The following is a 17,382-nucleotide window of genomic DNA, read 5'->3' as shown; positions in this document are numbered from 1 at the left end:
TTACATATTCTTCGTATTCTCAGTAATACTTAAGGAATGTGAGTAACCACACATGACACAGAAACATATACATACCTTAAAGCCCTTTGACGCATGAGGGCTTGTGCAGTCTTTCTGTCTTCAGGAAGTGACACTCTGACCTTATTCACACCCTTCAGGCGACTCACAGATGAGCCTGAGCAGAGAATAAGTGATCTGGCAAATATTACCCTGCTATATGCTCTTTGTGAGAATTGATGCAGATGTGGGGAACATACCTGTTGGTTTCTCCTTAGCTGTTTTGATCTGAGATTTCTCAGAAAGGTAAATCTTATTCTTTATTTCTTTCTGTCTCTGGGAAGATCTCTCTATAAATGATTTTTTCCTCTTTACAAATGCTTCTTGTAAGCTCCCAGGTATAGCTGTAAACTTCGGCAGGGTTTCTGTTTAAAGATGAAATTGAAGCTTATTTTTAGCTCATTGACACTTTTGTGCTGGCAGTCTACGAGATTGTGGGGAATGTGAAGGCTGAGAGGTTGAGCAGGGGACCCTTTCAGATGCTCAAGGCATACCTGCCGAAACGGCCACTGGCTCCTCCACACAGTGTTCTGATACAACTGGATAATCTGAGGTTTCTTTTTCTGATAGAAGAGGCAGAAATTCATTCACCTAATTGCAAGTAAATCATAGATAAAATCATAGGTAAATGATCTTCCACTAACAACAGTTTCTAAACCCCTGGTTCCCTTTGGTAGAGGGAGATTTGCTGTTTGGGGGAGATGGGAAGTTGAGTGCCTATTCTCAATCCCCAAATACAGTGTAGGAATCTGCGTCCAATGAATTTAGTTCCTATTCTGTTTTCACCGCTTTGTGTGGTTTCTCACATCTAAATGGCAGGGCTGGAGTTTTCTGGGAAGGGAAAGTCCTTAATAAATGGTTCTATTCCTATTAAGATGCTTTACTCTCCAGCTCTGTTAGAGAATGGCTTTTGCCCAGCCTCCTGTAGCCCAAAGCTTTTTTCCTCACCTGATTCTTGTCAAGTGCTTCTATACCACTTCTGCATCTGCACTTCTTGTCTGCTGCCTCCCCATTACCCTTCTCAGTAATCATGGAAACAAATACTAGGTGTGGAACTATTTTTTTAAGATGAATTCTCTAATTCAGCATCAGGCTACAAAAACAGTCCTGCCACGGTAGTAGCACGTACAACCTGGGACTTTGGTAACAGGGCAACTTAATACACTGAAACAGTTGATGGGTGGTGACTTAGACTTGCTCAGTTTCCAACTGTAGTTCTGTTGTAATCCATGAATTCATCTATTATAAGCTTTACAGCAGGATTTCCTCCAATGACTACCTTCTAAGAATTGAAGTGAGCCCCATAGGAATGGTCTGCTTGCAGTGGAGAAAAGTACAAGGAACCTGCAGCTAATAGGACTATAAATCTGTTGTACTCAAGTTGATAATTTGAAAATAAACTTGCAATAGCACTTACTCTGTATCCCCATTAGGTCTGATTTACTTATGTATCTTCTAGAGCTTCTCTGTGCCTCAGAATTTCCTACATCTTTTATTGGGGGATGGAAGGCATGAGTTTCAACCCTTCTAAGCCCTAATGAAATCTACAGCATCATAAATAATTCCTTATTCTCAGCTGTGTGCTGCTGTGTAAATGAAGTGTACTCACATTAAAGGGAGCTATGACCTTTACCTGAAAGCTGCTTTTTGCCTCATTTTCTTTCTTTTCTTCTAGGGTTAAGTTTGCAAACTCCATTTCAGCAATACTGATATCACTGGTGCTTACTAATGTAAGCTCTGGCTCTTCCATTATACCATGTCCAGACTCTGTCAACTGTGTGATAAAATTGAAAAAGAAACCATATTCAAAGTAACAGCCTTGAAATAGTAAAAATGTAAAAGTGATGTACATTGACAATGTGGTGCCTCCCCCATCCCAACCCACTTTTAGAAATACTGAAGACTTTGGGGATGGGCAAAATGTCTGAAGATAGCTACTGCAAGAATTATAAGCCCAAGTGTTTATATTATAGGGCTGATGCAGGTTGACAGGCAGCCGTGCAGAACCTGAGGGTGTAACTGACCTATCTAAAGGAGCAGGAGCTAGTGGACTGTTCTCAAACTACATCTTTAGAGGGAAGTATCCAACTACTGAGTAAGAATCTGCAAAAGAACACCCCAAAAGGAGCAAAATATCTGTGACCTAGATGTCACTCTTGGTCTCAATCTGTATTACATGTTCATCTGTGGAAGGACAATACTGAAAGGTAATACTCAGGCGACCGGAGTTGAAACCAAGCAGATTAATACAATGCAGTGCCAAGAAATTCCACACTGAAAGTGCTGAAGCATAGGCCAAGCTATTCCTCAGGGAAATGAGAGGGGGCTATGTCGATTGGGAGCAGACCGGTTGTAAAATTTAAAGGTCAGCTTAAAACTTGAGCTCAGAACCTGCTTGGAATGCTCTGTCGTCTTCCTCTCTGCCCCTCCCCCTATGTGCCCTCTCCCTCTCAAACTTCAAAAAAAAAAAAACTTGAAATTTGGGAGTTTGCTCATTTCATTGGGAATTTCCAATGATTACATGATTGACTAGCTCAGGAATGTTAAGTAGCTTTGTTGCTTCTAAATTTGTTTCAAAAGTCTTCCTTGGAAATGAATTTATTTCCACACAACACAGATTTCACTTACCCACATTGGAATAGAGCTCTGTAATGATCCAGAACTTAAAAAGAGCTCTGACTGTGCTAGTTGAGAGAGGTTTCTTAGGATTTCTGGAGTTTCTGCTTTAGCTGAATTCTCAAAATATTTTTCATTCTGAACAGAATATGGTGCTTGAACTGAAGTTCCCATCTCCACTGTTCTCAGACACAACTGTGAATCGATTTCCTCTACTTGTGAATTTATATTTAAAACCCCACAGGTTTCCTTTTTGTCTCCATTGAGTCCTTGACTTTGTAACATTGTATCAATCCCTCTTTCTGATAGTTTTTCAGAGCACAGTGTTTCTTCTCTGCCTTCTGGTTGGGCTTTTATTGAGCATTCACTAGAGGTAGAACCACAGGGAGTGCTATGCTGTAGATTTAAGTGATGAAATACATTAGCCTCATCAGATGACCTGAAGCCTGAATTTTGTAAATTTCCTACAGAGAGCTGGAAAGGAACACTTTTTTTCCTATTTTGTAATTCAGTCTGTGCAGAGTAGTTCTGATTTTCCATGCTTTGGGAAGAATCTCTTGCTTCAATGCTAAAAATACTTGGTAGATCAACATGCTGGCTCCCCTCCTGTGAAGAAAATTCTGGCAGAAGCTGTTGAAAAGACTGTTCAGAGCCTGTAAGAAATAAGTTAACCATAATTACATGTTGTAAAACCTGGATAACAGTTTGAGTAAATAATGAATTCAGCTTACTTCCTACTACTTGGGGAGTGAAAGCTGATGTATGTATACATGAATAGAGAACGAAAGGATGGTCACAGTGATTTTTAATAACTCCACTGCTCATACCATGTATTTTCTCCTAGTCTAATAAAGAAAATATGGTTATTAGATATGCTGAGGACTTTTCCCTCATTAAGAGAGAATACCGATTTTAATAACAGACTAAATGCGCACATTATGTACCTCATATATAAAAAGGTGTGCATATGTATGTATACACAAAATTTGTACAAGAAGTATTTTTTTTTTGAAAGACCAAAAGCGTGAGCAGGGAAGAGGGGCAAAGGGAAAGAGGGAAGGAGAAGAGAGCGACAGAGACAGAAAGAGCGAGAATCTTAAGCAGGCTCCACACAGGGCTCTATCTCATGACCGTAAGGTCATGACCTGAGCTGAAATTAAGGGTAAGACACTTAACCGGGAAGCTTTACTGGCCTGTATAAAAAGTTTTATAAGGATACTTAAACTGTTAACTGGAAGGGCTGAGGTAAGGAAGTTGAGGAACAAGAGGTAGTGCTTTTGCTTTTATCAAATTCCATGCTGTAAAAATGCAAACAGCATTATTACTCCTGTTACTTAAACGGATACACAGAGAAACAGAAGTTGTAACACTGGGGATTGGTGACCGCAGGAGTGGAGACATACCAAGACCTGCCAGGCACAATTTCCAAAGAAAATGGATGTAAACCATGGAAAAAGCAGTGGAGTTTCTTTAACTTTTTCTAACTTAATCATACACACCCTCAGTAATGTTTTCTGTAGCAAAAATCTGAGCTGCAGCATGAGCCAAGTGAGGGTCAGGTTGCTGGTTCGGGCTTGTGTTAGAAGGATTCAGGCTGGTTCTCAGCACTGTAAAGGAAGCTGTACTTTTGGATGAAACGGTAGTACGGTGGCTTTCCCATGAAGAATCAGAGTTCTGACGAAAACAACAGAGAAAGGCTGAAATACTGATTATGTATTACCAACCGAATCAATAATCATGTTCTTAATGATACTACTCTTCCTTAATTACCACTTCTCTTTCACACTAGTAATTTGACTATTTAAACCCATTCTTCCATTTCAGTCAATATGAAAGAGGCTTTTTAAAAAAAGATTATTTAGAAAACAAACTGCAAATTAACCAGATAAGAGTTTAGAATATGATGAGATCGTCTTCTAAAAGTAGGAACTATTATGTAAGGACAGCCGGGGAGGTCAGGGTATGGGAGCAAAAGACCTGATTTGAATCTCAGCTGCTGTACTATGTAGGAAGAGGCATTAATTTTGAAAAATCAAAAAAATAAAATAACAGGGACACCTGGGTGGCTCAGGGAGTTAAGCATCCGACTCTTGATTTTGTCTCAAGTCATGATCTCACGAACCGTGAGATCGAGCCCCGCACTGGGCTCTGCACTGACAGTGAGGAGCCTGCTTGGGATTCTCTCTCCCTCCCTCTCTTTCCTCCCCTGCTCTTTCTCTCAAAGTAAATAAACTTAAAAATATTAATAACAAATGACAATAAAAACGTTCTTGAGCATCTTATGGATTATAATCCTTAGCTGGAGATAAGGCTCACAGGACAAAATTCTAGTGCAGCTGGTTTTCAATCTTGGTTCCACATTAGAATCACTTGGGGAGCCTAAAAAAAATCCTGATAATCTAAAGCACTCCTGGAGATTCTGATTTAACTGTTCTGGGCACAGTCCAAGCACTGGGATTTTTAAAGACTTGCCACAGGATTCTAATCAGCAGCCAAGTATAAGAACCACTGTTCTGCTCTAACAGAAGAAAAACTGTTTTTGGAAACTCACAGCAATGAAGCATCTACATTACTTTACCTGGTAAAAGTCTCTGCTGTCTTGAGAAATCCCAGAGTATGATGATAACATATCAAAATCTGGATGTGGTTCTAAGGGTTTAAATAGCTGATGATGCAGATTTGGAAAAGTGTGTTCTAATTCCGGAAAGTCAAGATCAACTGTTAGAATTTTGAGAAAAAAAGATAAAATTTAGTTTTAGGTAACTCCCAATTCAACAAAATTCTTTCCATTTTTTTTTTTCATTACCAGTAGATGCTTTCAAATTAAGTCCTATCCAACATACAAAACATGAGGATACTCAATGACCAAAACCTTTTGACAACATTTCCATTTTTACTAGCTCTAAAGTAAGAGGTTAATAATTAGGAGTAAGAAGCCATTATGATCACTGTTTTGCTATAAGCTTTGTTATTCTCAGTTCATTTTAGGATCAATGATTTTAAAAAAGAAAAAAAGTGTCCAACTTTGGCTCCGGCCACAATCTCACAGTTTGAGTCCTGCACTGGGCTATCCGCTGTCAGCAAAGAGCTCACTTCGGATCCTCTGTCGCCCCCCTCTCTGCTCCTCCCCTGCTCGGGCTCTCTCTCAAAAATAAACAAACATTAGAAAAAAAGAAAAAGAAAAAAAATCCTTGTTCACAGTCCTGGGTGTTACTATGGGTCAGGCATTGTACTTCATGTGTATCATTTTGTTTTGTCTCCAACATCCCTCTTTTAGAGAAGATGAAAGAATAACGAGCAGCCTGCCCATGGTGTCACAGCTAAAAACGATCACACTAGGACTCAATGGTCTCATCTGTGAACTCCTTTCTCAAAACTGGCAATAGGGCCTCAGCTGTTAGAGCTAACTTTGCAATGGTAACGGAAGATTTGTTGATCTCTTCTATATGTTCTTCACTCTGATTTGTCCCAGATCCCCTCTTGCACTAAATGCCCTGTTTGCCGTGTCCATGTCATAACTGCTGCAGCAGTCCATAAAAACATAAAGCTCAGGGCACCTGGGTGGCTCAGTCGGCTAAACGTCTTGACTTTGGCTCAGGTCACGATCTCACAGTTCGTGGGTTTGAGCCCCACATCAGGCTCTGTGCTGACAGCGCAGAGCCTGGAGCCTGCTTTGGATTCTGTGTCTCCTTCTCTCTCTCTGCCCCTCCCCTGCTCGGTCTCCCTCTCTCAAAAAATGAATTAACATTAAAAAACAAAAACACGAAGCTCAATCACTCCTTCAAACTGAAAGGATGAAAGGTTATATACAAGTATTGTTCAAAATCATTTTACCCCGCAAGTCTGTCTTCTCAGTCATCAAATTTGCTTCATTTATGTGCTTTTCCATCATCTGCTGAAGGTGTGTCTGACCAGATGTGAATTTTTCCACTGCAGGCAACACAGGTTTATGAACTTCCCCAGGGTCCTGCCTTTGATAACTGACTTGTGATGCAGGAACTACAGAACTTAATACATTTGTTTCCTCTTCTTTAGCAGTGGTAGGTTCTTGTTCCCTGTGGTCCAATGCATGCTCTGAAAATGACCCTGAAAATTGAGTTTAGGGAAAATATTTAATGGCTGGGCACTTCCTTAGAGATACATTTTGGGAGGCCCAACAATATACGTTGATAAGGGAGCAAGGCAATGAAGAAATCTGCTCAGATAGATTCCCACTGAATGGGAAAATATGACCATAGCAGATAATTGTCAAAATGTAGTTGGAGACCCACAGAGCATCTCTGTGGGTCTGCAGGCCTGTGACTTCCAATCATGGTTAGAGTATCATACTGCCCAATATTCTGTCAGGCATGAATAGTTTACTCCTGAGATTTAAAGAAACAATCCCAGGGGCGCCTGGGTGGCGCAGTCGGTTAAGCGTCCGACTTCAGCCAGGTCACGATCTCGCGGTCCGGGAGTTCGAGCCCCGCGTCAGGCTCTGGGCTGGTGGCTCGGAGCCTGGAGCCTGTTTCCGATTCTGTGTCTCCCTCTCTCTCTGCCCCTCCCCCGTTCATGCTCTGTCTCTCTCTGTCCCCAAAAAATAAATAAACGTTAAAAAAAAAAAAATTAAAAAAAAAAAAAAAAAAGAAACAATCCCTCTCAGCACATTGGGATGATCTCTCAATGTTTGCTCTCACCAATCTATCAAACTCCACTGATGCTGGTCCTTCAACTTATTTACAAACATTTTGACATTATTACCTGCATCTGTAAGGCTCAAATCTGTGTTTTCATAACTTAAAAAGCTCCCAGTAGAAACAGTTATTGATGATAATGGCTCATGATAAATCTCTTCTGTTTCAGCCTAAAAATTAAGGGGAACATTAGACTACAATGTAGGAAGTAATAGCTAGAAAAAACTCAAATCAGTAACAGTTCTCTTTTAGCAGTCATCAATTCTGAGCTCAGATCAAGTGTAGAAACCTTCATAGCTGTAAAGGTCAGTACTAAAACCTTTTCATCATTGCTCAGAACTGATTAGACTTTCATACACACACGTATCTCCTCCACCCCATCCCTATCTCATTCATCAAGTTCTCGGTTATATACTATCACCTTTACACACACACACACACACACACGCACACGCGCGCGCACACACACACACACACACACACACACACACACACACACTAGACATAGGCCCTTACTGTTTGAAATTACTTTTGCTTCTCAGAACTACAGAGATCATGCACCAGATAGACTGGAAAGTCTTCTGATGCTCAGATTTGGCTATTTTCATCATTGATCCACTTCAGGAAGAGTAGATCTCAGAGAACACAGACTTTAACATTTCACAACTTGTATAAACTAAAGACAACGTAAAACCAAACAGGTCCAACAATGGGGTACACATTAAGACATTACTAACATTATGTGGCTTCACAGGTGGACTCAGATATGTATGTTCTTCCTCCACAGCATAACTTAATATTGCATCATTCTCAGTCACAGCCTCCTTGACCTTGACTGAAATGGAGGGGAGGGGAGAGAATTTAGACTATTACAAATCAAGTTCTTAGCACCAAAGGACATCATTTCTGTTTTCTGACAATTTTCTTTCATATTTTGCTTTGTAAGATTGCCTTATCTTAGACCAAAAAGAAACAAAAACATTCATTTTATTATTCATTAAAAACATTTCCTAGTCACCTTTTCCCTGGAAAACTGTACTTGTTATTACTCTATAAAAATTGGAAACTGCTAGTATGATGGGAAATGCTTTTGTTATTAAGTGAAGAATATTCTATCATGAATACAAGATGATCTCAAAGTTGAGAAAAATGCATATAAAAAAAGACAAAAACATCAAAGTGCAACAAGTGGTAGGAAAAAGAGGAATTTTACTTTCGGTGCTTTCTAAAATCACAATGAGCACATACTGCTTTTATTATGAATGATTCTTAATTATATTTGATGTATTAAAAATATATAAACATTATTTTGCCTCACTTGATAATTCAGGTATTCTGAGTTAATTTCTCTCTTACTCCAAAGGAGTTTATGAGAAAACTGGCCAAAGCGTACAGTCATCTGTGGCTCTAAAACAGAATAAAATTAAAACTGTGCCACCAAATACATAAACTTCGTGTCTCATTATCACCGTGATTTTATTACAAGATATCATACACATTAACAGTATGTTTCTTAAATGTTTGTGTGAGAAGTGTGTTCTAAAAGATAACCCAGGCCACGCATGCATATTACTCATAAATTCATAATATTTGTATTATGGATAATGAAGCAGAAGCAAAGCTAATACCAAATATTATAGTAAGTACAATCTGTTCTTAAACACTTTTTTATTCTCTTCTAGTTCATTAAAAAATATATCATTGTGACCTAACTGTTCTAACCAATAAACTGTTACTCGGTTTCTTCAATACACACTACAATTTTCAGTAAAGAAACTAAGATATGGTGAATTGCAGGGTAAGTTGTTATTTTTTTCTTAGGCAGCTCATTTCAAAAGCTAGTTGGGAGATAGGAAATTAATCTGCAGTTTTTCAATTCATAATCACAACTCTACACGGATACCAAGAAGACTCCCCAAGAGGGAGGATTTGGGTACTGGTAAGAGGTGAAAAAATAAAAATGAGAAAGGAACAAGGTCAGAGTAATTAACGATGTTGAAGAATTCAATGGACAGGTCCCCAAAGGCAGTTGGCAGAGAAAAAAGGGTCACTGGTTTGTCCCCGATAGACGGGGCCCATGATGAGATTACTCAAAAAGGGAAGTAGCATCACGAAAGCAGGGTAATGCCTTAAGCAGAGTAATCTTCCCATGCTACCCAAGAATTTCCTGCTTTCCTTCAGAAGCAAAGCCCCGTTTCCTGCTTTCCTACAAAAGCAAAGGCTACAGAGCTTGAAGTTAGTGATCCCACTTAACCTACTAAAGAAATTAAGGCAAGGTGATGAAGACCTGGATAAAGAGGAAGGGAGGGAACAGAGAAGAAGTAGAAAGCTAGGACCTTGTTTTCTAAGACAGAAAAGATCTGAATCCAGGGATGATTATAAGAGAAAAGCAGTCCCTGAGAACTAGGAGCTGACCCAGCACTATCACTGAGGCCTTGGTGTTCTGTTAAACATGAGGAATTTCATGGTACCAACAGAAAAGGCCATTCTGTGACTATGATGGATCAAGACAAAAATCAGGCCACTGGTATGCATGTCTAAACATAAACAAAACCATGGTATTATCCAAACCATAAAAATGATCAAGCATCTCTTTGCCATGGCCTGAATTATTGAGACAGAAAGTGTAATTTTTATATATGTTTAATCTGTCAGACATAATTAAGAATGATAATTTAGAGGGCTGTCTGGGTGACTCAGTTGGTTAAGCGTTTTGGCTTAAGAGTCTTAACTTTGACTCTTGATTTCGGCTCAGGTCACAATCTCACTGTTCATGGGTTAGAGCTCCCGTGTCGGGCTCTACAGTGACATTGTGGATCCTGCTTGGGATTCTCTCTCTCTCCCTTTCTCTCTGCCTCTCCCGCGCGTTCTCTCTCTCTCTCAAAACGAAAAACCTTGGATAATTTATAATAAAGGCAATAGATGCTAGTTACGATTTCAAAAGTTACGAAGAAATAAAATTCTTCCTTTTCCTACCATTCACAAGCAACCACTTACTGCACTTTGGTGTTTTCTCTCTTGCCTTTTTTTTTTTTTTCTGAGTAACTGCTGCTTCTTTACTAACCGTAGTTTTCATAAGCCTTGCACCATCATTCCTACCTCCTGGATAAGTTTTTATGGTACCCAAGAGTGGAATTGCCCCTGCTTCTTGATAACATCCAATACTCATAAGCAAGGCCCATTTCCTTAAAGCCTCCCCCAGATCACCAAATACAGGCCCGAATCTTACGGTAAGTCCTTTCTAATACCTGTCCTGAAACACCTCACAGCTCCCTGTGCTGGGCATTCTACCTCCCTGCAACAAGTCAGAACATTCCACTTTGTTCAACTATGGCTATGTTCCTGGTCCTCTTTGGCTAGAGGATGGTTGCGGGTAGAATAAAAAGGAAATACAAGTATTCTTTGGCTAAATTTAGAAGAATGGTAACAGTTTCATTTTAAAATGTCAAAAACTCAGGGCACCTTGGTGGCTCAGTTGGTTGAGCATCCAACTTTCAGTTTTGGCTCAGGTCATGATCTCACGTTTTGTGAGTTCAAGCCCCACATGGGGCCCTAAGCTGACAGCACGGAGCCTGCTTGGATTTCTCTCTGCCCCTCTTTCTCTGCCCCTTCCCCACTTGTGCTGTTTCTGTCTCTCTCAAAAATAAGTAAATACATTTTTTTAAAAAGTAAATAAACAAATAAAATATCAAAAACTCTAATTCACTGGAAATTATATCCTTTGCAGGTATTTCAATCTCCAATTAAAAAGAGATGTGAATTTCTCTATAAACCCTCAAAAAGAGAATGGCTCTCTCTCATCTCTCACTCTATTAAACGACAGTGATGGCTAAAATTAAAAGAAATCTGCTTGGAAAAGGTTAACTGCTGAAAAGTATTGGCACTAATGAAGCAGCACTGGAACTATGCTTTGTAGGGCAAGCAATATTATACCTATAAAACAGAAATTCATAAGTGAAGAAATTAATCTGGTTGTGTTTTGGTGGCAGGATTAAGTACTTTAACATTTTTCCCTTGCAACTCTATTTTCCAAATATTTAAAAGTGAACATAAAGCACGTCATTTAGAATACCACAGAATTTTTTAAAGATAATATTTAACAGTATTAAGTTAAATGTGGATTGTTACAAATAAGCTTAAACAAAATTTGCAGAGGTTGCCAACTGTGAAAACTTTATATCCTCATATGCTTCCCATCAGCATTTATTTAGTGAAACAATTTTAAAGCAAATTTACCATTCTCTAAATAAACTCCACTTCCCTCATTCAACTTTTTGTGTAAACAGTACATGCTTTTTGTAAAACAAAACAAAACAAACAACCCTACAATACATAAGCATATAAAATAGAAAGTGAAACCTGGCCTCCAACAAAGGTAAACCTGTACCAACACTTTGGTGATGATAATTCCATACAATTTTTACACCATAAAGACAGGTTTTACCCCCCCCCCTTTATTTAACAAGTACACAGAACTGCACATTACGGATGCGCCATAAGGATTCTATTCCCAACCGTCATTAAAGTTATCTACCACTTGTCATTATAAATTACACTACAATAAATATCTCTGTGCACAGGAATTCCACTGGTCTCTCACCTGCTTCACTGGAGTTAGCACCACAGACGTTCTCCTGGGCAACCGGGTAAAGACAACCAAATGGTTCACAGTCCAGTGGGCTCCCAAAGAAACTTTGTTCTCGGCTTATTGAGACCCTCAGGGGATCCCTGTCTTGACAAGAATCTGCAAGGAAAAAAAAAAGATGGACTCATTACATTTCCACTTACATTTCCACAGTTAGTTAAAATAAAAATGGCTATTTAGGGGCGCCTGGGTGGCTCAGTTGGTTAAGTGCCTGACTCTTGGTTTTGGCTCGGGTCATGATCTCATGGTTCACGAGTTCAAGCCTTGTGTCGGGCTCTGTGCTGACAGCAAGCAGCCTGCTTGGGATTCTCTGTCTCCCTCTCTCTCTGCCCCTCCCCTGTGCCATCTCTCTCTCAAAATAAATAAATAAACTTTAAAAAAATTAAAAATTAAAATTAAAAAAAAACCCAAAAACAAACAAAAAAGGCAATAGAGATTACAGATAAAAATCTGAAATTTTACACACCTGATGTATGTAGCAAGGAAATAACAACCGCTTAAGTTTTTCACACAAGCCTTTAAATTACTTCGCTTCCATTTCCCTAACTTTAAGGCTGCTCCTAGTTCAAATACCAGATAATACTTCAGTATTGACCAATCACAGGATCAAGTTCCTGGAGAATTCACTAACCACTGGTAGTATTCTAAGGTATGTGTTGATAGCATAAAGTCAAAATAACCATGGCTAATCTGTGGTTTGACATCAAGACAGAGGTTTGCTCTGGAGAGAACTGAGAGGCCATAGTTGGGAGGACGCGAGAGGACAGTCTACGGAGTTCTGTAACACTCTAGTTCTTGACCTGAGTGGTGGCTACATGGGGATGGCTATTACAGCGATAATCACTGAAATAAACCCTTATGATTTGCACAATTCTCTTAATATTATACTTTGATACAAATATAATAATGAACAAGTAAGGAAATAGAGGCATGGGAGATACCCAAAAGTAGAAGCTAATCTACTGTGCACCACCTTAGAAAAACTTGGCAGTTAAAGGCACCGAATATTACATAAGGAAAGTGTGCACCAGGGAACTGAAGGCAGGGACAATGTTTAAAAATATGTACTGCGAACAGACCCATCCCACCGCCTACATTTATCCCCAGAGGAGACTAACAATTTATGCTCTGGAGAAACTGAATCCAGTACACTCTGAACTCAGGGGGGGCTCGGCACTGAAAAAAACAAGGGTGGGAGGAAGTAAGAGTGCCAAAAGGAAGTCAGGGGTAGTAAAGTCTGCATCCTCAATGCAGATTCCCCCCAGGTCTGGCTCCATAACAGCAACAGCCAGACTTGAATCAAGCTTGGCAGATCTTTCCTTGAAGAAACTAAACTCTAAACTGCCTCAAGGAAAGAACCACAGATACTAAATAGAGGGTGCCTGATGAGAAACCACCTTTTCTAATGAAGTCCAGCAGGAAACAGGGCCGCCAACTACACAATTTCTTTTTTTTTTTTTTTTTTAACATTTATTTATTTTCGAGACAAAGAGACAAAGTCCCAGCAGAGAAGGAGCAGAGGGAGAAGGAGACACAGAATCCAAAGCAGGCTCCAGGCTCTGAGCAAGCTGTCAGCACAGAGCCTGGCGTGGGGCTCGAACCCACAAACCGTGAGATCATGACAGGAGCTGAAGTCGGACGCTTAACCAACTGAGCCACCCAGGCGCCCCCAGAATTTCTAATTAGCCATGAGCATCCCACTCAAATATGCAAGATATTAGAGAAAAGCCTCTAAAAAAAATCAGAAACAACAAAAAAGGAACAAAAGAATTTGGACAGAGAAAATACAGGAACCCAAACAAACAAAACACTACACATATATATATATATATATATATATATATATATATATATATATATTCAAAGTAGTTAATTGCATTGGTGACACAACAGCAGGATGCTATGAAAAAGGAAAAAGACAGGAAGAGTAAGCTTTTAGAAAGTGCAATGTGATTGTCAAAATAAAAATTCGTAAGTTAGAAATACACTGAGGCAATTCTTCCAGAAAGTAAAACCAAAAGAAATGAACTATAGAGAAGAAAATTAGAGGATCGATATAGATCAGTGTTTCTCAACATTACTTTTATCATCAGTCTTTGTAGTCATTATTTCTTGCTCTAATTGCCTCCTACCTCCATGAAATTTTAGTAACTACAAACGTACTGCTTATCTTTTTCTGTATAACTGTGGTTTGGCACCTTTCCAAGAAGCAGTTTTTGTCCCTTCTGGAAGCGCTAACACCCTTATTAACAATGCAGAACAGCTGTCCTCCAACTTCCAACTAGGTGTTTCACAGAGAAAATAGTGTGATCTTCCCTTACATTAGAGGTATTTAACAGAAGTATTAGTGTAAGAAGACAGACATTCAACAGAAACTTTAAGCAAATAAAAAATGACAATTTATGGGGCGCCTGGGTGGCGCAGTCGGTTAAGCGTCCGACTTCAGCCAGGTCACGATCTCGCGGTCCATGAGTTCGAGCCCCGCGTCGGGCTCTGGGCTGATGGCTCAGAGCCTGGAGCCTGTTTCCGATTCTGTGTCTCCCTCTCTCTCTGCCCCTCCCCCGTTCATGCTGTGTCTCTCTCTGTCCCAAAAATAAATAAACGTTGAAAAAAAAAAAAATTAAAAAAAAAAAAAAATGACAATTTACTATAGAAAAGAAGTTTTAGGGGGTGCCTGGGTGGCTCCATTGGTTGAACATCCAACTTCAGCTCAGGCCACGATCTCGCCATTTGTGAGTTTGAGCCCCACGTCAGACTCTTGTGCTGACACCTCGGAGCCTGGAGCGTGCTTTGGATTCTGCGTCTCCGGCTCTCTCTGCCCCTCCCCCACTCGCACTCTGTTTCTCTCTCAAAAATAAACATTAAAAAAAAAAAATTTTACAAAAAAGGAAATATAGCACACTAACTGAACAGTGAAAAAAACTTAACATGTTAGCATGATAGTAATTTAGCTGGATTTTTCCTGAAATTTATTGCCAAGGATAGTGGTAAATATAAGAAGAAACATAAAAGACTTGAAAAGTGGCTGTCTCTGGTAAAGTTAAGGGGTGAAGGGTGGGTAGGGGCAGGAAAACATGCTGTTTCATGTTATAACCTTTTAGCGCTATTTGCCTTTTTAAACTGTGTGCCTGTAGTATTCTGACTAGAAGTATTACCCAAAGAAGTGTGATAAAGCCTAGGACAAAAGCTCCCAAAGGCAGGGGGCGGGACACTTGATAGCTCAGGACAAATTTACAGGGAAGTAGCAGTGAACCCCACCCTGAAGGAAGGAGCGAGATCACGAAGGGCCTGCAGGTGACAGTAGGGACTCTGACTTAATTTAGACTTACTCCTCGACTCGAAGGGACACCCGGTGAAGAGTTTCAAACACGGAGACGCAGAGGGAGACTACTCTGAATATGCCATGGGAAAATGAGAGTAAAGCTAGAGCAAACAGGGAACACTGGAAGCTGTAGCAGCCACTCAGGAGTCTGCATGAAGTGAGTGGCAGTGGGCAGGGAAACAGGCAGGTGCCAGAGCGGAACAAGAACTGAGAAGTGGTGATGGGTGACTGCGCGTCGGAGAGATCGACACAAGGATCTGCTTGGATAAACTCGATCAATTATTTGCTTGAGTCTGAAATCTAAAAATCATTATGAAACTCAAACAGGGCTATTTACTAACGATCGCAGGGAGGAATTTTCCAGATAACTGCATCTAGGAAGAAGTAGAGAGAAGAACTATACCTGCTTGTAACTGTTCATAAAGCCAGAATTTTAAGCATAATAATTACCCTCAAAAGATACACGAAAAGAGCAGTGAAGGTACTTTAGTAGAAAAGCAGCAAAGAAGAAGAGAAAAAAAGAGTTACTCCTAAAGAAACAGGTTTAGAAGGCAGATATGAAAGGAAGCATAGGGAATACAGTAAATAGGTTTTCACCATACACAAGAAGAAATTAGTTCCCTAATGCCACATTTCTTTAAGTCCAAATTTTAAATACTGTTTATGTAAATCCATTTTTTTCCTTCATGAGTATTCGCAGTCTGTATCTTCAAAACAAAAATTTAGCATCCTGAAAAAAATGTAGAAAACCGGCAAACTATTAAACAAATCACATTTTATTGGGGCGCCTGGGTGGCTCAGTCGATTAAGCCTTCGGACTTTTGGTTCAGGTCATGATCTCACGGTCCGTGGGTTCGAGCCCGTCGTTGGGCTCTCCACTCACAGCACAGGGCCTGCTTCAGATCCTCTGTCTCTCTTTCTCTGCCCCTGCCCCACTAGTGCTAGTTCCCCCTCCCAAAATTAAATAAATGTTAAAAAAATTAAAAACAAAACCCTATTTCATCAAACCATATGTTTACCTAGTAGAGAAGTTCTGCCACTTGCTGGTGATTCTACCTCTTGTATAGCACTAAGTTCGTGTTGGTTCAAATCCAATCCACATTTAACTTTTGCTACAGGCGGCTTGGAGGATCTCCTGTCCAGTTCTTTGTCCAGATGCTTGCCTATCAAGTCAGAGACAAAGTTAGCATAGTACAGATCTGTTAACATACGACAAACTTTTCTTCAGCCAGAGGGTTGCGGGAGGTGAAAGCAAAGAGTAACCAGCAGACAGTTAACAATAAAATGCAATTATCTTACCACTTTGCTTGGCACTACTTTCTGAAAGCAGCTGAGTGTCACCGGAGTTGCTCCTAGTAACAGGCCTAATGTTTTCCTCATCGTCTCCTGCTAGGTCTTGGGGACGAGGAAGCCACTCTCTGAGCTTCTGACTTTGCACGTCATTTCCAACTGTGGGCTGACTTATCTGAAAAAGTGGACAATTGAGGGTGGGGATGACACAAGATGAGAGATCATGTGAAGAATTCATCAGATGTGTACTGCCCTTTTTAAATTAGAACCTCAAGCAAATAAATAATTCCATCACTCACACTATTACAGCTTTATACATAAAAAAAGATGAGAAATGCTTCTTATACAGAAACCATATTCCATTGAAAAGTACAATGTTGGACTTAAAACTCAGCTTCCACTGTATCTTTCATAAGACATTCTACTTGAGTACTCCCCCCTGCTTTTCTTTCCCCATTACTTTTCCTTAAAAAGACCAGTAAATCCCTAGAACTCAAGTACTCATGAACTCAACTCAAGCTTCTCTTGAACATCAAAGGATTTAAGGAATTCTATTTAGACTAAACCATAGATTTAGGAAGTAACCTTTTAAAATAAAATAGACACCTTCACACTCAGAATATACTCCTGTCTCCCCTACTGAGAACACGGATGTCTACGTGACCGTGGTAGAGTCTGCCCTCTAATTCAGTAACAGGCAGCAGTTCTAACTGTCCATCAGCCCTAAAATCATGCGGTAATATGATCACTTAAGGAAAAAGATGGTACTAATTTTGATT

General features: G+C 39.9%; 1 protein-coding gene and 2 non-coding genes across 10 annotated transcripts in view; all 3 read right to left on the bottom strand.

Annotated features, from left to right (window-relative positions):
• Positions 1–17,382, bottom strand: part of CEP295 (centrosomal protein 295) — a 56,972-nt gene that overhangs the window by 327 nt on the left and 39,263 nt on the right. For 7 of the 8 annotated variants that reach the window (XM_040489616.1, XM_040489617.1, XM_040489618.1 and 4 more), the window contains 13 exons: positions 16,613–16,778; positions 16,333–16,476; positions 11,947–12,090; positions 8,084–8,181; positions 7,414–7,516; positions 6,508–6,759; positions 5,252–5,391; positions 4,173–4,347; positions 2,686–3,326; positions 1,691–1,831; positions 552–648; positions 258–422; positions 76–175 (listed from right to left, as the gene is read on the bottom strand). In XM_040489616.1, the coding sequence (XP_040345550.1) occupies positions 76–175; positions 258–422; positions 552–648; positions 1,691–1,831; positions 2,686–3,326; positions 4,173–4,347; positions 5,252–5,391; positions 6,508–6,759; positions 7,414–7,516; positions 8,084–8,181; positions 11,947–12,090; positions 16,333–16,476; positions 16,613–16,778 (2,366 nt within the window). Of the gene's footprint in view, positions 1–75; positions 176–245; positions 423–551; positions 649–1,690; positions 1,832–2,685; positions 3,327–4,172; positions 4,348–5,251; positions 5,392–6,507; positions 6,760–7,413; positions 7,517–8,083; positions 8,182–11,946; positions 12,091–16,332; positions 16,477–16,612; positions 16,779–17,382 lie in introns of those variants that run through there. The other variant, XM_040489619.1, reaches the window with a different exon arrangement.
• Positions 7,612–7,681, bottom strand: LOC121039567 (small nucleolar RNA U2-30). The gene has a single exon (XR_005794847.1). It is a non-coding gene; the product is annotated as a small nucleolar RNA U2-30 (small nucleolar RNA).
• Positions 7,883–7,962, bottom strand: LOC121039569 (small nucleolar RNA U2-19). The gene has a single exon (XR_005794849.1). It is a non-coding gene; the product is annotated as a small nucleolar RNA U2-19 (small nucleolar RNA).

Source organism: Herpailurus yagouaroundi, unplaced genomic scaffold (genome assembly GCF_014898765.1).
Source record: "Herpailurus yagouaroundi ecotype Mexico unplaced genomic scaffold, PumYag 180, whole genome shotgun sequence".
Lineage (NCBI taxonomy): Eukaryota > Metazoa > Chordata > Mammalia > Carnivora > Felidae > Herpailurus > Herpailurus yagouaroundi.
Note: the sequence above shows the minus strand (reverse complement) of the source record. Positions and strands in the feature narration are given on the sequence as shown.